The sequence below is a fragment of the Borostomias antarcticus genome (genome assembly GCF_949987555.1).
Source record: "Borostomias antarcticus genome assembly, chromosome: 10".
NCBI lineage: Eukaryota > Metazoa > Chordata > Actinopteri > Stomiiformes > Stomiidae > Borostomias > Borostomias antarcticus.
In genome coordinates this window covers 19,321,875-19,345,978 of record NC_140243.1, presented here as the reverse complement: position 1 = coordinate 19,345,978, position 24,104 = coordinate 19,321,875, and the positions used below count along the sequence as shown (strand labels likewise).

General features: G+C 43.3%; 1 protein-coding gene across 2 annotated transcripts in view; it reads right to left on the bottom strand.

Annotated features, from left to right (window-relative positions):
- Positions 1–24,104, bottom strand: part of dgkb (diacylglycerol kinase, beta) — a gene marked incomplete at both ends in the record, with an annotated part of 44,547 nt that overhangs the window by 12,700 nt on the left and 7,743 nt on the right. For both annotated transcript variants that reach the window (XM_084444415.1, XM_084444416.1), the window contains 15 exons: positions 7,798–7,862; positions 12,250–12,410; positions 13,241–13,330; positions 13,925–14,010; positions 15,547–15,621; positions 16,414–16,487; positions 17,332–17,436; positions 17,602–17,700; positions 18,054–18,170; positions 18,748–18,836; positions 19,449–19,566; positions 20,170–20,289; positions 20,867–20,941; positions 21,356–21,405; positions 23,601–23,738. In XM_084444415.1, the coding sequence (XP_084300541.1) occupies positions 7,798–7,862; positions 12,250–12,410; positions 13,241–13,330; positions 13,925–14,010; positions 15,547–15,621; positions 16,414–16,487; positions 17,332–17,436; positions 17,602–17,700; positions 18,054–18,170; positions 18,748–18,836; positions 19,449–19,566; positions 20,170–20,289; positions 20,867–20,941; positions 21,356–21,405; positions 23,601–23,738 (1,462 nt within the window). The remainder of the gene's footprint in view (positions 1–7,797; positions 7,863–12,249; positions 12,411–13,240; positions 13,331–13,924; positions 14,011–15,546; positions 15,622–16,413; positions 16,488–17,331; positions 17,437–17,601; positions 17,701–18,053; positions 18,171–18,747; positions 18,837–19,448; positions 19,567–20,169; positions 20,290–20,866; positions 20,942–21,355; positions 21,406–23,600; positions 23,739–24,104) is intronic.

Sequence of the window (24,104 nt, the reverse complement as noted above, 5' to 3'; positions counted from 1 at the left end):
AATGTCTGATGAAATGCTCTGTGTCTTTACCAGGGGTCAGCAGCCTGTACTGTCAAAAGAGCTACAGTAGTTTGGGCCAAAAAATACATACAACATCTGACTGGAGCCACAAAACATATTTGAGCCTTGTAAGGCAGGGTTTGCCCTAGATTTTCTTTTCAGGCTTGGTGGTACCCGGGAGGGAATTTTGAGCATCAAACACTTTACTTCCTGAATTCAGGTGATTTTTTTATGCACCAATTTGTGCTGGATTAGCTTGTCTGCTGCTATCTAGCTAGTTAGCAAACATTAATGCATACGCGACCATTTATTTTACTTATAGATAGATAGATAGACAGACAGATAGATAGATAGATATATAGATAGATAGATAGATAGATAGATAGATATATAGATAGATAGATAGATAGATAGATAGATAGATAGATAGATAGATAGATAGATAGATAGATAGATAGATAGGTAGGTAGGTAGGTAGGTAGACAGATGGATAGATAGATAGATAGATAGATTAAATACATGTATTTAATAGTAATAGATTTACTTAGTTATTCATTTCCACACCTAGCCAGGGAGCCACTGGAGAGGGGCTAAAGAGGCACTATTGTGTGTGTGTATATATATATATATATACAGTACAGTATGGTTCTGTAAATAAAACTGATCACACAGCTTTAGGACAACTCAGGCAGAAACTACACCAGAAGATTTATCACTCGCATGAGAGAGAGAGAGAGAGAGAGAGAGAGAGAGAGAGAGAAAGAGAGAGAGAGAGAGAGAGAGAGAGAGAGAGACAGACAGAAAGAGAGAGAGAGAGAGAGAAAGAGAGAGAGAGGAAACCCCAACAACAGTGCTGACATGCAGAACTGAATACAATAAAAAATGGCCTTCTCTTCGCTGGTACCAAAGCGCTACAAGCAGGGATGTATTAGTATAAGCCGAGTAACAATCACTGAATTATTGATTTCCTCATTAGCAGTTTTGTCAGGACCATTTAGCCACTTTATAAATGGGCTTTCATTAAGCCACTTGCAGGATAGCCTGAGCTGATGTTGATTTATAATGTGCAACTTGGTCAATTCAGGTGTGGGAGAGGAGTAGAGAGAGAAGCAGGAGGGGGTTATGGGAAAATGATGGGGCCATGCTGAGAGGCCCCACATCCCCCCCATCTCCTCCAACATGACTTCCAACAGTTGCCCCACGCTCGCCATGCAAGCCTCATCATCAACCAGTGAGCTCTCAGACAGGAGCTAGCCACAGCGCACACCCAAGGCAGCCAAGAGGGAGTACATACGGGATACTATACTGTATTAACATCGGCAGACCAAACACAAAGACATGAGCTTATTTGCAAACATTCAAATGAGAAGGGCCGTTTCGCACGCCTGTGTTCAAAAATAATGCACACTACCTAAAGGTGTGTCTTGTGTGTTTTTAGATCAGTGAGTTTCCAGACTAGACAATTTGAAGGTCACGTTGAAGTAAAATTGTTTCTTGTTTCTTAGTTCCCGTTAGTCTTGAAAGGGTCTCTCACAGCTGAAGAGCAACAGCAAGCTTTCAGACACACAGGAGCATCCCAGCTCTCCTAGCAGCTGTGTTGTTTGGCTGCAAAGAAGAAAGTCTCTCTGTGTTAACGTGAGAGGCAAACTCCAGAGATGTCGATTTCCCCTCTGAGGTACACTTTGTATGTGCTGTAGGCCTACATTACACACAACTTGTCACCAGAATACACTCCTCTGACTCCTCAAAGGGCCTACTACATCTTGCGTGGACAGCCTGTGCACTCTTTAACTGTACAATACAACCAAATCAAAACACAGCACTTTGGAAGCCTTCTTCAGTGTCGTTAAACATGGCGGAAAGATAACACTCAACATCTGACTGTCCTGTCGATTCACTCCACTTAACCTAACAAGAGCATCATGGCAACAAATCACATTCCCCTGTCCCTGTTCATTAGGTAATTAGGACCATCCCATTGGCTGGATCGGATTCCCATCCTTTCTATCTGCCGAGGGAAGCTGATCACCAGACTCGTCTGACAGGCGCTCGCCGTAAGAGAGAGCATCTCCAGCACTGTCCACTGGCTGGCCAACCTGACTGGAGATCAATGTGAAGTTATCTGAAGATCAAGATCACCTTTTAAAGTTGGGGGGGACACGTGATTTTACGATAAGTGTAATAAAAGTGAATATAAATGTTGGTTGGAAATTGCAGTTGGGCAATTTCAAGTTCCTGTATCCGCTTATATAAGACGATACGATGTACATGAAAGACATTTTGAGGATTTTTTTGTTGTTGGTGCAAGCAGGCAAATAATGTAGTAGAAAAAGCTAAGTAAATGGATACAAACAGTAGGCCTATAGGCTACAAAAACGATCCACGATCCCACACAACCAGGAGTAGCTCCATGCAAAGTAGCCTATACGCAAACAGCGTAGCGGATGCATGACGGCCCAGTTGCGACAGTTGACGTGTCTAAAGAAAAACAACATCTCTCGTTCCACCAACCACCGAGGCACCTCCCAGAGCCCGAGCCAAGTTGTTTTAATGGTCTACTTCATATTTGCCCTAGCTCTCTCCTCATCAGTCAACTCGTCTGTTTTCCAACCAAACGTCTCGTCTATATATTAAAGGCTGTCTGAGGCGAGCTGGCTTCGCTCTAGCATGGCTGTCCTCAGGCAACAACAGCTTGTAATGCTCTTTCTGCTGTCCACGCGAGGCACAGCGACATTGATTTTTCTCCTCCACTCCGCTTTGACACTTAATCTAACCTGTGATGATCTATGACCTTATTTTCACACTAATTTCTTCTTGATCAGAGGTGATAAATATTGCATTGACATAACCAAGTCTTTGTGCGCTGCATCAATGCACCGTTTTGTTTTAAATGACACTGCGCCCAGGGCAAAACCTACGGCCGGCGGTCTGTGTCGCATCATCTCTGGCCTTTCTTAAAGAGGGATGCACAGTTACACAGAGCGCCGTGTACAATAAGATGACTTTTAACTGTCAACCAACAGTCTTTAGATGCACCATCGCAACTACCTGAAAAAAATATGCGCTCAATCAGCAGGTAAGGAAATGTCGCCATCCTAGCATCATGCATACTGTGATACTGGAGTGAAGGTGTGTGTGTGTGTGTGTTGCAGGGAAAAAACTAGTGGCAGCTGGTGACTCTGCAGGGGCTAGGGGCCCCAACCGAGGCTGAGGGACCCACCAGGAGCTGGTGTGTGTGTGTGTGTGTGGGGGGGGGGGGGCTACAGGAGAGTGAGGGGCCTCTATATGGGGCTGGAGTCTATGGAGGAGGGTGCCTACACACTGTGAGAGCTGATGCTTCAACACGGGGAGTCATTGGCCATGGAAGCTTCTAGAGCCACGGTATGTATGCATGTTGGAAGCAAAGTCAAGATGTCAACAATAGGCTTTTCGTGTTATGTTTTGGTGAGGGGGGGGGTCTAACAAACATTTTACCAATCTGTCCAATAAACAGCACTCAAATGTATCTCTGTGGTTGTATGAGCATACACTGTAGTAAGTGTGTGCACTACTGTAAATTGCATGGGTGCTGTGTGTGTGTGAGCGTGTGTGTGTGTGTGTGTGTGTGCGCGCGTGTGTGTATGCGCGTGTGTGCGTATGCTCCCTCTGAGCCAGGGAACAGGGCCACAGGTGAGATCTCTCTAAATTACACTCACAAGTGGTCATTAATTATAGACGACATCCCGGTCAGACAAACGATCTTATCCTTAAATGAGGTCCGAGGGCGGCCCCTGCCTGGGTCCGCGGGGAACGGGCGTGGCGGTGTGTGTGTGTGTGTGTGGCAGATCCAGCCGGGCCCCGTGCACGCGGCTGGGCTTTGATGAGCACGCTCATTACGGCGAGGACCCCTGGCGTCTGGGCGTCCCCTCCAGCATGCAGCCTCCAGCCGAGCGGTTTGACGGAGACGGGCCGGAGACGAGACGGACGCACCGGGCAGCGTGGCGCTGGAATGACGCTGTCATGGCGCTAAACGCCACAGGCGTATCGGTTAAATAAAATATATAAATTATAGCAAAGATCTATGGGAGAAGAACTGTGTATTAGCAGGTTAGCAGCTATTACGGCACATGTGTGAAATTGTCTGGATACGACGAAGCGCCGTGTGTGTGTGTGTGTGTGTGTGGATCTGGAATATGTAGGGGTGGAACCTATGCCCACCCCCCCATTGTTCTCTCTGTGCACTGTGTTGCCTCTGTGTACTGTACGAAATGCGCTATACAAATAAAGTTTGATTTGATTTGACTCATCAGACGGCTGTTGTTGGAGTTCAGCGACCATGTAAAGTAACCAAAGACTGAAGCAAAAGTGACGGAAAACCTTCCTCTCCAACACCACCCCTACCCTCTCTCTCCCCCTCTCTCTCTCTATCCCTCTTTCTCTCTCCCCCTCTCTCTCTCCCCCTCTCTCTCTCCGAGGCAGAGATTAGGGCATAATTACATGGGAGATCAGTAGAAAAGAGGAACAGTATATTTTAACAAGGCGAGGAGGAGGAGGAGGAGGTCGTCACGGGCCGACTGATTGTCTACTTTTAATCCTCGACCTCATTAGCACCTACTGGTCCGGCAGCAGCAGTAAATGAATCTATCTGCCTAGTGTCAAATCTTCACACCTTCCCCATGATAATCACCCAAAGGTGCAAATACAGAGCCAGCCAGCGAAACAGAGAGAGAGAGAGGGAGAGAGAGAGAGAGAGAGAGAGAGGGAGAGAGAGAGCGGTTGGCCCGGGCATAACATCAACCAAATCCTCTCCTTTCATAATTAAGAAAGCAATGTGCCATTATTTTGTTGGTAATTAAAGCTGATCAAATATTTACGTCTTTTTTAAGGTCAACCCGGTGACAAACTATAATTGATATTGGCCTGATGGATGGAGCAGACAATAGGACGGGAAGTGTTCTCTGTCTGTGGTGTCGTGTGTGGGGTTGGAGATCTGACAGGAAATGGGGAACGTGTGCTTCTCCTACCTAAAAACCGCACGCCAAGTCTTTCTCCTCATCCACTGAGTGCAGTTCTTCACCCCCATGCATTTGAAAACAATGGATTCGGTTTATGGGCTGAATAAAATAGTGTCCACCACCGCCATACCACTGTCCTCTCCTATTAAATACGTCCAAGGATTTTGACCAGTGCTCACCTTGGACATCCAGGGCAGAGAATAAGGCCTATGGGTCCTGGTGTCCTGACAGAGATCAGCACGTGAGAGAGACCAATACCGGGCCGGGGAGACCAGGGTGTGGCCAGGTGTAGGTTTGGTTTGAACATTGGTACAAAAACATGTGTATCCTTTTCCTTTGCTATTTCTTTCTTGTCTAATAGAATAATACGTTGACGCATGCCACATACTGTGAAGAGAAAACATATGGCTATGTTAACATCATTGTTGAGTATTAAGATACTATATGGCAATAACTCACTATCACAATGCATCGCCATGTGCCTCAAACAATATTATCTCAAAACTGAGTCATACTGTAAAGAACCCTAATTTTTGGCTGCCATTCTGCTGTCACCTAAAGCAAATGAAAGTAATATGCAACAATATTATCAAAACATGCTCCCAAACACGTACACTCACTCACACGGTCACCAAACAAGAACGTGGGCTGCGCAGCTGAGGAGCAGTTAGCCGGCGAAATCAAAACTATTTGAACAACACTCTCGAGTAGCATAATAAGACTGTCTTCATATTGTGATGTTATGGTTTATTCACTAAAACTGTGTACTGACGATACCTAACAATACCTTCACAACCCAGCCACTATCCCTGGCTCTATGCAGACTCTCACTGCACTGGATGACCACGTAGCTGTGTGTTAATTGAGATCTCAGCCTCTTCATCCTAAACCAATCAAATTAGAGATTTATCGGAGGCGGGTCGGGAGGAGCAACAGGGATCTCTAGAAAATGCCGAAAATGCCAAAAGACGTTTCAGATTTATCAAAATTATCAGACAGTTAAATGGTCCTTTGATATTGGTAGACGTGTGACTACAGCAGATGACTTGTGTATTCATGAGCAACTACTGTAAGACTACTGTTTGATGCCACATTTTGTGTCAAGCAGACCCTTTATAAGTACTTACAATAAGTGTATTTGTCTAGAGGAAGTGAGCTGACTGTCTGAGTCAACGCCAGTCAAGCCCTCAGTAAGAGCCACCAGCAGCTACAGTGCTTGAGAAAGAAAGAGAGCTTAGAGGTTTTGAGTCAGTTCTGTAAAGTTAGCCTTTTCTGTACGGTTAGGCTTTGTCCATGCTGAATGACACAGGCTCTATGAAGCTAAAAAGAGATTTGGCAAGTATTCAGTACCACACACTACCCCACTACCCCAGGACAAAGTGAAGACACTCAGACAGAAACTATCCCATAATACAGTAAGTTGCATTATATTTGCAATAGACAGGAGCCCCTTGGACAAATCCAACAAAATCTACGATACCTTGAAAAACTATAATCATGCATTATTCAATTGGCAAGGAAAGTGTGTAATAGAGAGATCTAAACCCATTCTATCCTGTAAATTATTCATTGAATTCAAATAACAGATGGTATAATTTTCTTAAAATATCTCAATCATTTTTCACAAAGGCTTTTAATGGTATAAAATAATATCTTTGAAGTCTTTGTATACAGGTGCGTTACGATGACGCAGTCTACACAAATTCATTTCTGAAGCCGAGTACCATTTTTGATTGACGCATATAATTTATTTTTTGTAAGAAAAATCTAAACTATTTTTATATTTTCTGTTTGCGCTACACCAACACGCACGTACAGACAGAACCACGAACGCCGTCATGAATCACAGGATAATAGTTGGCTAAACGTTGAACTAAGGTCAGAGTAAAATATGATAATGAGAATAAATGGGATGATTAGACGACTGTGTGTCATCACTCTGACAGATACATGATGTCAAACTACCCAAGCAAATTCAATTACCCCAGCCATTACTCCCCACCACCAGTGAAGACGTATTGGGACGTTAAATATGGATGGAAACATAGATGCCACATTTGTTCTCCTCAAAAGGTGAACTCATCTCTTCAAGGTAATCACAGACGCTAAACGTATAGCCAGCTCGTTTATCACAGTGGTCATAAAAAGAACCACATCACATCATAGACATCTAGCTGAGATCTGACAATGTAACGTGGAGTTGTTTAGCTTCATGCTGTAGACGACACTACCTCCGTTGAACAGGTGTTAGAAATGTGCAACTTTGCTGAACATTTCTGCAGAATCAGTCTCATGACGCGTGTGGAATTGAACAGTTGAATCTCGTATGCGCTGTTACATTCCGCAGCTGAATAGATGATCACGGTCCTGACCTCGCAGGCTTGGAGGTGATGAAGTCATTTGGAATCATTTTCTTCTGGCTACGGTGACATATATTACATGTGTTTGTGTCAAATCCTATACAGTATCTACTCCGCAATCCGAGAATCAACATATTACAAAACCAAAAAAGTATCTGAAAACAATTACGCAAGCCTATGTAAATATGATATAGTATGTTCAATAGACAATGCAATTCAAGTTAGACTTACAGTACACAGAGCCTATGAAATACTAAAAGCAGAGATTGCGTTACTGTATCCAACCCATATATAGGTACAGTATATTCCATCTCATGCTGCATATTTACAGGTACATCTGTCAGTCCCAGTTAACACACCCTGATGACTTGACATGCAGAGGCTTTCAAAACAACCACCACCAAGTACAGTATAGTACAGTACAGTAAATATGCATACTGTACCTGCTGTTGAAACGTTCCGGATGCTTCTCTCTCATGATGTGGAATCGATGTGCAATGGAGGCGTCCTAGGAAGAGAGACATCACAAACGTTGATTAATTTACAACTGAAATGACACTGAACTATTTAGTGTGATTCTACAGTAAGTAAGAACTATAGAACAGAGTCTATAAATTGAGTTTCAACCCAGACGTTTAAAAGTCAACTTCTACCCCAGCACCAAGAATCTCTGCCAACTTTGCAAAACATGGCCATATTGCTCCCAAACAGCTCATGTGTCCTATGCATATTCATACAACAGATAAAGATGGGCCAAGTAGAAGGTGGTGGAGATTTGGCGACAGGGGCGGGTGGGTATTGACAGAGAGCCTGAGAGCAGCACCCGGTCTCCACACAGGCTAATTAATTAAACACACATCGCGCGTAATCACAGCTCCCAACCTCAGTACAGGATGCTGCCGTCTCCCCTGGCAACAGACTTGTTTTCTCTCTCTCAGTCTCTGGTTCTGTGTCTCTGTGGCCCAGGGCTTGAGGATCATGCCACACTGGTTGACTAGGTACTAGATGTGTATGTGTTTGTGTGTGTGTGTGTGTGTGTGTGTGTGTGTGTGTGTGTGTGTGTGTGTGTGCATGTGTGTGTGCATGTGTGCATGTGTGTGTGTGTGTGTGTGTGTGTGTGTGTGCATGTGTGTGTGTGTGCGTGCGTGCTGAAAAACTGACAGTATTTCTTCTCTATATTGAGTATCCACAAAGCTGGCATTCTATTTATGGGATTGTAGGAATATTTTTTGAGATGTGAGTAGATGAGATATCACAAGCTAAACGATTTTGAGGCTTAATCACACAAGTTAACTTGCTCATTTGAATTACACCTCAATCAAAAGAGTCAGTGTGGTTGCAAAAAAACAAAGAAAAGTTGGGTCAACTTTTTGGGTTCGTTCCTGTTCCCCCACTTGAGCAATCTGTTTTGACCCACTCCGTCTTGAGTGGCACTTTTGAAACACGAGCTTCGGGGAGGACCCCCTGCTGGGACTCTGTACAACATTTAGGAGAAGCCAAGAAAATCAATGGACTTTCTTTTTCTGTTTTTTCAAGAACGCTGTTAGATGAAGACCAAAGGAATTCCTAAGATCCCTGCAGACTCGCCTCTCTCCTCAACAGGAGCCAGAAAGGTGAAACGATGGATATATCTAAGATTGTAACTTGATTTTCTTACAACCAGGACAATAACTGCAAACAAGTGAAGGGGAACAAAGAAAGGGTTGTGTCCCGTTTGGTTTAGGCCTCTACTTCAGACCTACGTGGCTCCACTGCGTCCGTTAGCGCCAGCGTCAACCATCAACGATAACAAATTAATCCGTTGTTATTAATCACAGCGGCTCCACTGCAGCCGTTGCGTTGCGTTCGATAACAGCGTTCGATGTTGGGGAATTGCCGAGGTTCATTTCTTGATTTTTGACGGACGCTGACAGTTGACGCTGACGGACGCGGTGGAGCCAAGCTACAACCTTTAGTTTGTACAACCATGAAAAGTATAGCCACAAAAGTGAATAAAGTACACCCAAACTCCATTTCATTCTCTAAATTTGAGTTAATACTTTATGCTGTGCCAGTGCTGGAGAAAGATCTGGCTCGACTCATTACCATTCGGGGATAGGGGGGAAATTTCTTTAAACCAATCACAATCGTCTTGAGTGGAGCAGTTGCTAGGTAGTTGTTGTCTCACATAGTCTGTTTTTAATCTGATTGGGCCAGGAATCAGATCCGGCACTACCGATTGGACAGTAATAAACGAATGACACGGCTTATCGCCCCGATAGCAAGCCGATCTGGGCCATATATGGGCCAGATGCAGCACATATGGCTTAGTTCCGGCCCGTATATGGCCGCCAAAACCTACATCCGTTGAGTCAGACATGTGACTGTATGCTTCATGAGGGTTCAAACCAATCGTTTCAGACTACTGTTTGTGGACTTTTACAATAGAATTAAATATTTGAAGACGTCTTAATGTCTGGAGCATCGAACCCCCTTCGTCATACAGGGACCAACATCCTCTCCCTTGTTTTCACTCACCCCGGACTGCCTTCTAATAATTACCACAGAATTAATACAAGACATGTGTAATGTTCTCTCATTGCTCAGAGTTTAGTCCAATTATATGAGTGGAGCTCAGGCGGCATGATGTGCCTTTCAGGGGGGTGGGGGAGGTGGGAGGGGTAGTCAGGAGTAATGGCTTTGACATGAGCACCAGGATCATTATGGGTCTGACTGCATTATCTTAGGAGGTCCTCAGTGATTAGTTCTCTCCCTCACCCCTGGTCCTGATTGAGATCATTACACTCCACGTCACTTCAACGTCCTCCAAATGGGACGGCCCCATTAATTCCCATCCAGCTGAGAGCAGGAGGAACTGAACAGGAGGTTAAAATAGTTTACAGGAATGATCATCTTTTCAGAGGGGTCATTTGAGAGTTGGGTGTGCTTTACTGTTAATCACTTGAAAGTGTGTAAAAGGAAGTACAGTACGGTAGTAGAAAGGTACTTTGCTAAGTACAGTTCGTTATGACACTGATTGTGTTAAATTGACGTTGATGCAACGAGTGCTGACACCTATTTCTACATTTTTATATTCAAAAAAGGGTACAAGCAAACTGGAACAAACTGGAACAAACTGGTGTAAATGTGACTTTATACGTCAATACAGGAACAACTGTTGGTAGTTACTGCTGAGCTTTATTGTTTGATGTCATTACTGAAACAATGTTTCCTCATCTCCATAATCTCTGATAATCTCTGGAAACTAATTATTAGCTTGACTTGCTTTGTCATCTTTATCGTATTGAGTTCTTCTTTCTTCCGTTGGAAAGACACATTTTAAGTGAAACGTGTCACAAAATATCACATCACCCTCAATTCCATTGAGAGATCAAAATTTTACTAATCCCTCACAAACAACTTCATTTGCCATCATCACGCCTGCTGGGTACTAATCCCATTGTTAAAGTAATCCCGTTGTTAGAGGACCAAAGCAATAAAGTTCTAATGACATTCCCTTTTTCCACAGTCGTGCCGACCTGGGCTTTAATTTGCAGGCCCAGGGCACATTGTCCTTACTAGCGTAGTACAGTAGTTATAACTGCGGTTGATACATACAGTAGCCTACAGTAGTCATGTCTCTCCTATGAAGTATTTAGCCCATGTTTATGACTCTGTAAATGTTCTTAGCCAATGAGAAAACATTTTCCAGGGGCTTGTTCGATTGTCTCGTTGAGAGGTCAGGGAAGAATTTTTACAGCTCACTTTTCTGGCCCCTGGGTGAAACAGTTTTTTTTGCTTCCCTCTGGAATATGTAGGGGTGGGACCTATGCCCCCCCCCCCATTGCTCTCTGTAAAGCGCATTGTGTTGCCTCTGTGTACCAAATGCGCTATACAAATAAAGTTCGATTTGATTTGAACCAAGCCAGCAAAGGTTGTATGGCAAGACATGGACTTGGCTCTGTACAGTGAAAATGGTAATTAATGTATCAGTTCAGCAACGATGCTACTGGAGTTTGCCCGAGTGTGTTTTCCTAATAAAGTAAGGTTCTTTTTTCCACCACATCCAAGTCATTAAACCTAATAACTAATACTCAGATTATGTTATTTGACTAACATTTGTAAGGGCATGCATCACTTATCTTCCTTGCCGTGTGGGAATGTCACAACATGAAGATGTCAGTGCCTCCTCCACCTGCAAATGTCAATGACCGTATTTCCCTTGACATTTCTCAGTAATGGCTAACATGTGCAAGGTGTAATTTGTGTCATTATGTTGAAGATGGTCAGCAATTGATAGGTTTAAAGGTGCCTCGCATGCAGAAGCATAAAATATGTGTTGCTCTTCCAGAGGTGATGGAGGTTTAAACACAAACCAATAAAGCAATAACTGGTATTTGATGAAAAGACAGGTGATAAAGAGGAGAGATGATGTGACCACTGTAGATATTGTACTGTAATAAGCAGGGGTGTAGTGGTGACTAAAGAAGAAGTACAGTTTCTACATTAGTGGTGTTTACAGTAAATAAGTGGGTTGATGGATGGGTATACTCCATATACCTCTGTATACTCCCACTACTCCACTGGTAATAAGTATTAGGTTTAAAAGTGTATATTAAATTGAGGCCTTAATCACTGACGAAGGAAATGGATCATTTGCAATTGGTATTAAAACGTTCATCATATAATGTTTTATGTTTGCAAGTAACGGCATGGAGTGAAGGTGTGTTCGTCTTCGTTGGTGTGTAACAATGAATGATAACCAGTTTCCTTGAAATATGTACTGTATGTACATGAATGGGAAAGAGGGGTTTTAGGGGGCTCCTTGAAACGCACGTATGGCAATGCCCCTTCTTTAAAACCAATGAAACTTTAGTTTAAAAAAGAAACACGGATTTGTTGTTGGTTGAACTCACCACCCCGATGGAGAAGTAGTTGTTGACGATGCTGTAAGGCACGGGGTCTCCGGTCTCCTCCTTGTCTGCGGCCGTGACGTCGATCTTCCAGCGGTCCAGCAGAACCTCAGAGCTGTTCTCCACATCCCTCAGGATCTTCAGCAGGCTCTCGCCGTCATAGCCTGAAAAACATACAACTCTCACCGTCATAGCCTGAAAAACACACAACTCTCTCGTCGTCATAGCCTGAAAAACACACAACTCTCTCACCGTCATAGTCTGAAAAACACACAACTCTCACCGTCATAGCCTGAAAAACACACAACTCTCATCGTCATAGCCTGAAAAACACACAACTCTCACCGTCATATCCTGAAAAACACACAACTCTCACCGCCTGAAAAACACACAACTCTCACCGTCATAGTCTGACAAAAACACAACTCTCACCATCATAGCCTGAAAAACACACAACTCTCATCGTCACAGCCTGAAAAACACACAACTCTCACCGCCTGAAAAACACACAACTCTCACTGCCTGAAAAACACACAACTCTCACCGCCTGAAAAACACACAACTCTCACCGCCTGAAAAACACACAACTCTCACCGCCTGAAAAACACACAACTCTCACCGTCATAGCCTGAAAAACACACAACTCTCACCGTCATAGCCTCAAAAACACACAACTCTCATCGTCATAGTCTGAAAAACACACAACTCTCACCGTCATAGTCTGAAAAACACACAACTCTCACCGTCATAGTCTGAAAAACACGAATGTACAGTAGAAATAGTCTGATATCTCAGGTAAACCAGACTTAGAGTAGCAACGCAAACCTGGCATCACTGTGCTCTGTAAGAGATTCATGAGAATCATTTAACTGTGTCAAGGGTAATGAATACATTATCTTATTTTTTCAAAAAATACAGTTATTCATTTTCATGTTCATTTTAGTATAATTTGCACACTCTCAGTCATTATTACCATGGTAATACGGTACTGTACCTCCTCCCCAGCGTAGACATCTTGCCAGGTCATTTCCTGTGCCAAGAGGAAGCACACACACAGGAGGGCTTCTGTCCAGGTTGGCCTTATCTGGGGGAGAGACGGAAAACAACAACACGCATCACCACTCAATAATACAGAACTAGCAACCACAAGCTAACTGCAAACCAGCTACACCTGGCCACTCTTGAGCTCTGATGACTTGTGCTACATAGAGGAAAGCCAATGTGGATGTCCAGTCAAACAGTCTATTTTTGAAGAAGCATTCTGTCTGAGTTATTACTGCTCTTTGTTTTGATTGATAAAAAATTGAGGCAATTTTTGAAAGATAGAGCAAGGAACACGTCTGCAACACAAGATTTCGTGCAGGCTATTTCTCAAATGATCAAACTAATATGTAATTTTGGACCCCAAAGTAATCATCCTATTTTACCTCTCTCTGAATGCGTGGACTGAGACATAATGAAAGTGTTTATAAAGTATATATATATATATATATATATATATATATATATATATGCTCTACTATATGCTCTACTATTTCAACCAAAATAAACTCAACAAAAAAGATGCATTTTGAATGACATTTGAAATTTACTAATGTCATATTTTTCTTTTTACACAAGTAAAGTTAATTAAATGATTTATCCGTATTGACGTATGCTGCTGTCCAGTAGTACTCACCAATGAAGTCCAGAATCCAGCCCACGGTCCCGTCCCCTCCGCACGCCAAAACCCTGAAATCTGGAACGTCTCGGAAGAAATTCAACCTGCCACACACCAGAGATCAGACCATATTAGGACAGCAGCATCCAATCCCCAAATTGGGAACTAATCCCATTACAGGAATTTTCTGTGAATATGCTGTGTTTAGAATGTCTTTCCACTTTTGGCATCTTTATTAATCGGAAATAAAGTCATAGAACGCTTATTTTCAATTCCATCCTTATATTTTTCAATGGATTACTATTTTCTTTATTCAGACACTGCTGTTCTAGCTCTTCTCTGTAAAACCCTTGTAATGTCACAGAATAGCACATATCACATTGACAATTATTCAGCCAGCTAGCTTGTTCAGAGGCTAATTGGATCATGATGGGCTATGTTAAGTCCAACTCCTTCCGTTCCTTCACAATAACAACCCCCCTAACTGAATGAGCAAGCCTCCCGTGCTCGCATGGCGGATAAATGATTCGCTCAATTACTCTCCAACGGGGACCGCAAACTGTATTAGCCGCAAAACAGACGGCCGCAAACATGAAAGGCAACTTTGGGGATATTTAAATACCAAGAAACAAACACTTCATTTGCTGTGATCGAGTTTGTGAGGCCGCTAATTGACAGGAGCGCGTGCGGCTGGCTGCCTCGGCCTGCAGTGGCCATGGTGACCAGTCACCTCGCTAATGCCCGCTGCATTACGTACACTTCACAAAATATTAACAAGGTTACGGCCGGGCAAGGTCATCTAGAATGTTCTCGGTTATAGACTGAGTTCTTTTGAGTACAACAAGTCCGTGTCCACTCTATCACGGCGGATAGTCGATACGTGTGACCTTTCTGGACAACAAAGCTCCAAGCACAGAGAAATCAATGCAAAAGGACCAATATGACCGACATGGTCATGTATCAAAACATATAGTAGGCTTTGCCAGCCAGAGCTATACAGAGCTTGCTAAAATAAATCTATGCCTTTAAGAGCAAAACACCTTTAAGAGTTGCTATTTGAGAATCATTCTTCATAAGGCATTGGCATTCTGTTATCAAACCTAATCAAAGTCAAATTACAAAGCATGGTAGGAATATATCTTTGTATTTCTAAAAATGGTGGACAGGAAAACAAGAGTCTTGTGCATGTAAATGATGTGTTCATCTGCTTAATCATTGATTTGGACCGTCCATAGCCCCGATGTCCATAGTTCTCCAGTGACATCATGGCCTCATTGGCATGCGTGATCACACATGATCATGGCCTCCTTCTCCCTACCATAGCCAACCCTCGGACTACACAGGAGCCTGATGTTGTCACCTTGGCTGTTTGTTATGTCTGGTCTCAGCTCCTAATCTCAGCTCTATTTGCTCTGTGATTGAATGAAGGGTCCAATTTCAAATGCTTCTCTTGCATGAGATGTAGACTATTATCTCTGGGCAACAGCATTATTAATGATGTGTGTTTGTGAAAGCCTCCATTGGCCAGCGTGGTCCCATAGGCAACTATAATGATGACGGCGAATCATGACTGGAGGGTGTTCTGTACAATTAAGGCACCGTTACACAGTTTGTGACGATCTACAAGGAGAAGAAGTTACCCAGGCATGGGGCCGTTCTTGGCCAAGTTGTACACCTGCCGTGGGTTTAACAGGTACTGGAACTTCCTATAGATCCTGCAAGTTGAGGAGAGGAGGGGAGAGATTATAACTGAAATACTGTACAAACACCAAACAGTAGTTGTATTATCAGAGAGACATTTCGTCATAGTAGCCTAATATGGGCAGGCCTATTGTACAATCACAGAGTATATTTTATATATATATATATTTATATTTCTGGACTGAGTGGGCAGGGGGTGGGACATACCACAAGTCCCCTTGGGGAGAAGTCATTAAAAAGACTAATTCATTTTAATTCCAATTTCATTATATCAACTAGCTCAAATCATATTTTGATCTCATAATTTAAATAAATGAGTCCTGGAGTAAAAGGGACTGGAATGAATATGTTCCAGTAATAACCCAGTAATAACCCAGTAATAACCCAATTAGCCCAGGGTTAAAAAGACAGGGCCTGAATCTGCAGCCAACCAAGGACATGCAGCCGCCATGGTGTCATTGTGTCATATTGCAGAATCACATTACATAGTATAGCTATTGTCATTTTATTTGACGTACCAAGCCTCAAGTAGAGCACATTTAAAACATGTTATTGTATGTTCCTGTGTGTGTGTGTGTGTGTGTGTGTGTGTGTGTGTGTGTGTGTGTGTGTGTGTGTATTATTGTTTGTTTAGTGTTCTATGTGTAACCCAGGAAGAGTAGTTGCTTACAGGATCAAAATAAAGGAATAAGCGGCCATGCTGCAGTCTGACAGAGCAGCTTTCACTGAGAAACCTCTGAGATTGGTCTGGGAGATTAGTGAAGTGTTAGTTAAGTGTTAAGTGTTAGTTAAGTGTGTATACATACCTATCTCCCTGCTTCCCTCCACTCTTTGGATTCACAAACACTAGCAGAGGATGAGTGCCTTCGACGGTGGTGATCTAAACAGAAACCATTCACAGAACAAAAGTGTTCACATCTTGAGACTAGAGGTTTGGAGCTACTGATGGTGGCACAGATTCTCACTAAATAAATCACAAACAGGTTATACATCAATAGTTCCTCTTCAAACTAACATTCACTTCTAGTGGTTATGTGTCACCATCTCCTAATTGGAGGTGTAGTTTGTCTCGTGTGACAGAGCAGTCTCGGGGGGAAAAGCCGCGGTGTCGAGCACCGGTAGTGCCGGGCGGTAGATTGTGGCGCTGGAGGCGGGACTCTGTGTGTGGCGTTAACAAGCCCTAATCCCGGGCCCATACGAGCCGGCCTTCCTGCCGTTGGGCAGAAAGCAACGCCGCCGTTCACCGGTGCGCTCCGTGACACAGATGAAGCGCTTAACTCTCCCTGTCTGCTTTCCCAGCAGGCTGGGGTGAATTAACGAGCTCCCTGTCCAGCCAAGAGTGATCCATTACTTCCTCTAATTATAAATAATAATCCTGATTATTACGCTGGTGCGCCGGCGAGGGCAGAGATGGATGTGACAGGGATGTGATTCGTCATATTTCTCCCGGCCACGAGCAGACAAGCAGTCGCCACGGCAGTAGCCAGGTCCCCCTTCCCACATGTCTGACAGATGTTGGCATTGTGCTGCTCTGATTCTTTTAACTTCATCCTCATCAACGTCTCTCTCATTTTATTTGTCTGCTCACAATTTACACACTACTGAATTGAATGTTAAATGTTTTACTTAGACTAAGGATGATTTTACAGTGTAAATGTACAAAAAACATTGATTATTGATTTTTTTTAAATTTAGGTTGTGAATGCTGCTGTTTTCTCCCTGACCTGTAGTCCTTGGCCGTCCACTGTCACTGAGTTGGCTCTCTGAATCTTCCCGCTGCCTCCTGATTGGCTCGATCTGGAGTCTTTCCTCACTGTTGTCTGTCTCTCCTGGGGTCAAAGGGCACACATATTTTTCCAGGAGGGAAAAAAGGATGAATGGGAGAAAGTGTGTAGATACATCCCCTTTCTTGTTTCTGATAAAGGGTCACCTTAGAGAGAGGGATGACAGAGCTTTATATTTTAAGGGCCGTGTTGTTTGAGGCATGGGCTCACCAATACGACAGGACAGATGGTGTTTGGGGGCAGAATGTGGTCCCTCAGGGGTCCGCAGTCACACTCAGGCTTCACGTGTGAGGCACACTTGTTATGGAGCTGGAGACAAACACATGTTTACAGCTGAAAAGCATAAATGAAAATATAGTTCTGTGTGCATTTAGAGAAAATTACCGGTTAATCTATTTTGAATTATATGCCAGTACTGTCAATTACAGCTAGATTTTACGAAACATGCAATATTCCCATCACAAAGGCGTAAATGTATACCCAGATATAACAGCAAAAATATTTTCCCTTTTACCAGAAGACTGAAATAACTGTTACTTGGTGTAAATTGGAGGAATAGAACGATAGTTTTCAAAAATGAGAGGTGCAAAAAATAAATCATAAACAGCAAGAAATAGTTGAATATAATGAGGAAGTTGCCTGGTGCCCTCAGGGTGGCCTACCGTGATCTGGCACCACACACAGTGCAGCCCAGTCAGACCCTGGTAACACTTAATGGTTTTGTGACACTTGTCACACTTGGTCGTGCAGTTCCCCTCCACCCAGAAATGGTGCATCACCTGTGGAGCGAGAGAGACGCATGGAGGGAGGGAGGGAGGGAGGGAGGGAGAGAGACACATGAAGGGAGAGAGAGAGACCCATGGAGGGAGGGAGAGAGAGACACACATGGAGGGAGAGAGAGAGACCCATGGAGGGAGAGAGAGAGAGAAAGAGACACATGGAGGGAGGGAGAGAGACACATGGAGGGAGGGAGAGAGAGAGACACATGGAGGGAGAGAGAGAGACCCATGGAGGGAGGGAGAGAGAGAGACACATGGAGGGAGAGAGAGAGAGAGAGAGAGCAGGGGAGAAAACAGGTGAGGAAGAAAACATGTAGAGTGAAAATGATTGCAGAAAAAACAGGTGGAAAGAAAGAAAGAAAGAAAGAAAGAAAGAAAGAAAGAAAGAAAGAAAGAAAGAAAGAAAGAAAGAAAGAAAGAAAGAAAGAAAGAGAATCTTGTAATGTTGTAATTAGCGATGCTTAGCAGCAGATTGAGTGGTTTAATTCCATTAGACAGAAAAGGGCCCTTGGTCTAAGCCCCGCACAGCATCACTGATCCAAGCGTGCCGATTGGTAAACACTCCAATTGGACGTACCTCCGTGTTTTTCTTGGACTTGACGTAGGTTTTGATACAAGACGGAGGGGCACGGGCCACACAGCGCTCATGGGCAGTGTACTTGCAGACTGGGAGGGTGAGAAGAGGAGGAAGGAGACGTGTTGGGACAGGAAGTGTCCAGGAAACACTGAATTATGTGATAAAACGTCCCTTATAGTAAGGGAAAAATTGATAAAGAATGATTTTATGAATGAAGATTACGTCCTATTTTGGTCGATACAAAGGCAAAGCTTTATACTATTAAATACTATACTATCTCATTATACTCTTAGATACTATCTAATCTAAATCAAAAAAATCTAAATCATAAAACAAGTGCAGTCAGCTCACATCATATTTTTGATATTTTTGAAAAAACAATGTGTCATCAGGTAATAATAGTAGGCTAATAATATAATAATAGGCTACTACTACTACAACCACCACCACCACCACCACCACCACTACTACTACTGCTGCTGCTGCTACTACTACTACTACTACTACTAATAATAATAATAATAATGATAATAATAATAATGATAATAATAATAATAATAACAATAATAACAACAACAACAATAATAATAATAATAAATAATAATAATAATAAAACCTTGTATTTATAAAGCACCATTCCAGATGTTCTATTACAGTTTGCAGGTCCAGCTGTCAGTAGAGCTCCAGCATGTCTGACTTACATGAGCAGCACAGCCCCTGCTTCCCCAGTCCAATCAGCATGTTCAGACAGAGGTTGCAGTAGGCCGGCTTGTTGAAGTGCTTCAGTCTCCACACGTGCTGGCCGTCATCTTTCACATTCTGAGGGAGAAATCATGCTATTATTGACGGACTGATAAACTGGTGATTGATAGATAAGTGATATGGGGAACTTGGGAGGTTTGGTCCAGCCTTCAGCTTATCCTACAGTATATGAATCATGCCAATCATGTACAGCCCGGTGTCAGCAGGACCATGAACAAAAACTGATCAAATGGCTCCCTCTAGTGGACAATCCATGAAGTCAGGCCAGCAGTGATCAGCAGTGATGACATGTACTCTACAGTACTTGAAGGAAGCGGTCTACTGTCTTCTATAGGCCTACTCTAAATAAAAAGGGTGCTATATACTGTAGAACCATTTGTAACAATACAAGAACACTATGGTCCCATATAGAACCCTATAGAACCCATGGTTCAAGTGATGTTTGTCAGAAATCTCAGAAACAAGGGTCCATATAGAACTGTTTCCGAGTACCTTTCGAGTACCTAGGCACCTTTGAGGTCAGTAAGAACCATTTAGGATTACAAAAAGTTCCCTTTTTTTATGTAAGTAGTTCTTGGGCATAAATCCTGTGATCTATGCGCCCTACTGTGTGTAGCAGTGGTGCTGCTGATGTCCGGGCCGTGTGTCGACGACACCCACCGTCTCCAGGCCCAGCAGGACCAGCAGTGGGATGGTGGTCATGCCCCCCTGGATCCACTCCTCCAGAGACACGGTGCCGTCGTGGTCATAGTCGATCTCCCGCATCATCTCCTGTAGAATCTACAGCAGCCAATGAGAAACACACTCAAGGCGTCTTGCTCAAGGACACTTTGACATGTGTACAGTCGGAGCTGGGATTCGAACCACTGACCCTTCGATCATTGAACGACCCGCTCTACCAACTGAGCTACAGCCGCCCCAGATAGATAGATAGATAGATATAGATAGATAGATAGATAGATAGATAGATAGATAGATAGATAGATAGATAGATAGATAGATAGATAGATAGATAGATAGATAGATAGATAGATAGATAGATAGATAGATAGATACTTTATTAATCCCCTTGGGGAAATTCTATGTATCTAATAGCTCACAGTACAGCACAACATAGAACAACACAGCGATACACAACACAACAAGAGACAGACGGCAAATTCAATCAAACGACATGTCATAAAACGTGAGCCTATCATAAAAAGTGTGTTTTTTTTTAAAACTGAATTTAGGAGCAAGGCTCTAGGGGCGTGTCCATTCTGGAATCAGGCCACCCCCCCCCCCCCTCCATATTCAAATATAGAACTGTGGCTCAGTTGGTAATAAGGTAAATTCAGGAGACAGATTCTGTTTGTACCGGCTTCAGCTCAGTCACGTCCCATTCCAGGTACTCAGCTACATGCATCATTTGAGAGATGATGTGTTCCAGTTCCTAAAATTAGAAACAATGTATCTGTTATAAGACAATATCTAAAGTAATAGGCATTTACTCTTGATGTCTAACATCCATGGCTCAGACTGATGCCAAGCATGTAATGATAGGCTGGGATAGTCTCTCTTCTACAAAACGAAAGCAGCTTGAATACTGCAAGCGTCTAGGTTGATGGCTTAATTATAATGGTCGCTCTAAGGGGGTGCAATTATTGTCTATACTGGCAGACCAAATACTAAACTGAACTGAAGAGAACCCAGAATTCGGTGAGACTATCCTTGTTTTTGTAGCAGACTTAAAAATAATAAAATATTCTTTAAAATGCAGCAATCTTTAGTCTATATGAACCGTGGTGTATTGATGCTTTGTACAGAGCTGCATGTCTATGAGGTGAATGACAGAGAGAAGAGTTACCGAGCTGTCCAGAGACCCGTTCCCATCAGTGTCATACAGACGGAACATAACTGTGGGAAAAAGAAACATTTAAGATGTATTAAAATGATAGAAGGATAGGCCCCCATGAGAGGATGCATCTCGTTTCTGAGGGGGTCCTTAACACAACAAATACAGTATGCTACAGAACACTAAACAATACAGACAAAACAACACAATACAGGCTAGTACAAAACAATACAATAGCCTACAGCACAATACACCCATATACACAGAGACAAGAGCTCTCCCAGGCTAGGACCTCCCAGTCCAACACCCACTTCTCATGTGAGGGTATCATAATACCTGCATTAAATATGCGCATATATTGATTACATACTGTACGTTTGCATAAACCAAAGCATTAAAGACAACATTTCAGATTATATTTCGTAGTTAGAAACAAGAGCAGTGTCTGTAGATGAGTAAACAGAGAGGCCTTAACGGGGTGAAAACAGGTATTAGATCTGAGTGAACTGGGTAAATTGTGTCAATCAGATGGTGCTAATTTAATGGCACGCCGACGAATTTCTTTAGTAGTTCGAGGAGTGAAAAAGAAAGGGTGATCCATATGGTTGTACGAAGAGCTAAATGGGATTACGAATTGTTTTAGGTAGGAGGGATAATTAAAGAAAATACATTTGAAGATAAATTGTAATAAGTGAAAATGTCTTTCACTGGTTAAACATCAAGAATCATGTTAACATTCTGATCGATTTCAACGGTTCTTTGAGATGCAGTAGGCTTTAGGCTACTAGGCTTAGGCTAGATATCGTTAATGTATTCAAGAAAACATAAACAGTATTTGATGGTAATATTCTGATATAGGTTAAAAGAAATGTCCTTCCTCAGATAAAGATATTTGTTGACATGCGTCGAGTGTTGCTGTGGTCCATCGGCCAGGCACGTGATCACAACGCCGCTCGGTCACCATGGCAACAGACGGCTCCCACACCGCGGGGTGGTGATTGGATATCGCATAACACCAGTGACACATTAACAGTCCTCAGTCGGTCCGACCGCAACAGAATTGTGACAGCAACAATACCTCCTGCTACAGGTTTTAATTTCCATATTAATGAATATCGCCTAGATTAAGTGTTTTTGCTCAGCTACCCCCCCCCCCCATACACAGTGGTGCGGTTGGAGAGAAGCCAGCTGGATGTGGGTGAGCTCACTGAGGGCTTCAGAAAGGGGGTGATGTCATATGGGGCTGATGTCAAGCTGCTGTTTGTCAGAGCAGTAATGAGGAGCTAATTGATGGCTTCCTGCAGGAGTGCGGTCCGCCGGGAAGGGAGGAAGCAGACGTGGGGTAGGTGCCTGGTGGGGACCTGGGGCCGCCCTGAGGTGTCTGCGGTGACCCAAGATGGCTACAGGAAGGGGATGGTGTGCAGAGAGAGATGAGGATTAGTGGTAGCCCATAACCCTCTTTATGGACGATGGGCATGGGCTGCATTCCCACTAGTATTTAAATTTAAATTGTCCGTTGCTGTCAATCAATGCCTCCTTAAAAGTCTTGTTTCCAGGTATAACTGTCTGGCTTGTTGATAAAGCGTCATACCAACGCTGGAAATTGAAAAAGAAAATGAAGTGAAAATACATTTTGAATACAGCAATTCTCAGTGGGACCAGCAGAGGGCGCTATTTACCACTGAAAGAGCTGGGCTGGCGGAGGGAGATAGGGAAGGAGGGAGAGAACCAGAGGAGATATGCTCTTTGTACTCTATAGTCTGTAGTACTCTATACAGAGCGATAATATACAGTGCTAAATCACTGAAGTGCTAACACGGGGGCCAGACTCGCTAAATTATTAACACGTTCTTTTGCTTAATGAACCCCTCCGCTTCTCAATTATTCAACAGTAGAAGAGAATTATAGTAACACATAGAAAGTCTGTTGTCCAATTAACTAATATAACCTCATGAATAAATGAATAAGGGTAAATAGAGTAAAGACATGGTACTAACACAGTACTATGACTGTTAGGATTCGAGTAGACATTGGGGGTAGGGGCATACTGTGCATGTATCTGCTTATTGTATGTTGCTGATTCTTGAAATAGAGCAGAAAGTCCATATTTTGGTCAATTCCATTCTGTTTTATGGGCGAATATGAACACATTTTATGACTGTGAAAGGAGAGAGAACAAGAGGGGCAGAGAGAGAGAGAGAGAGAGGGAAAAATAAGTAACTAGAGGGAAAGCGAGATGGGGGGGGGGGGCACTCACACTCCAGCTTGTCCTCTGGCCGGCCCCCCTCCAGCAGAGAGAGGTAACACACGATGTCCTTCAGCCGCACCGTGTCCAGCGGCCTGGGCTGGGCCAGCCCCTTCTGGGGGGTGGAGCTTCCTTTGATCAGCTTCAGCCCTGCGCAGAGGAGGGAGGAGCCAAAGGTCAACACACCTCTGATGTCAACCTGTTCTGGAACTGTCAACCAATAAAGCACATTAATACTCAGCGAAAAGGATTGACTGCAGAGGTTAGCGGTGTCACATTAGTCGACAGTAGGCTACTGCTGGTGTTGGATACTGGCTGTAGTTGACAAAGAGTATGGTAAGAGTATGGTATGAACGGGTAGGCTACTGTCAGGACTGATGACTCAGTGACACACTGTAAATACTGTAGCCTTCCTACATCCCCAGGCTAGCCAGATTGATGCACACCATGCACCAAAGCAGTGTGCAGAGTTAGGTAACAGAATAACTCTGTTTAACACTGTGCTTAGAATAACAA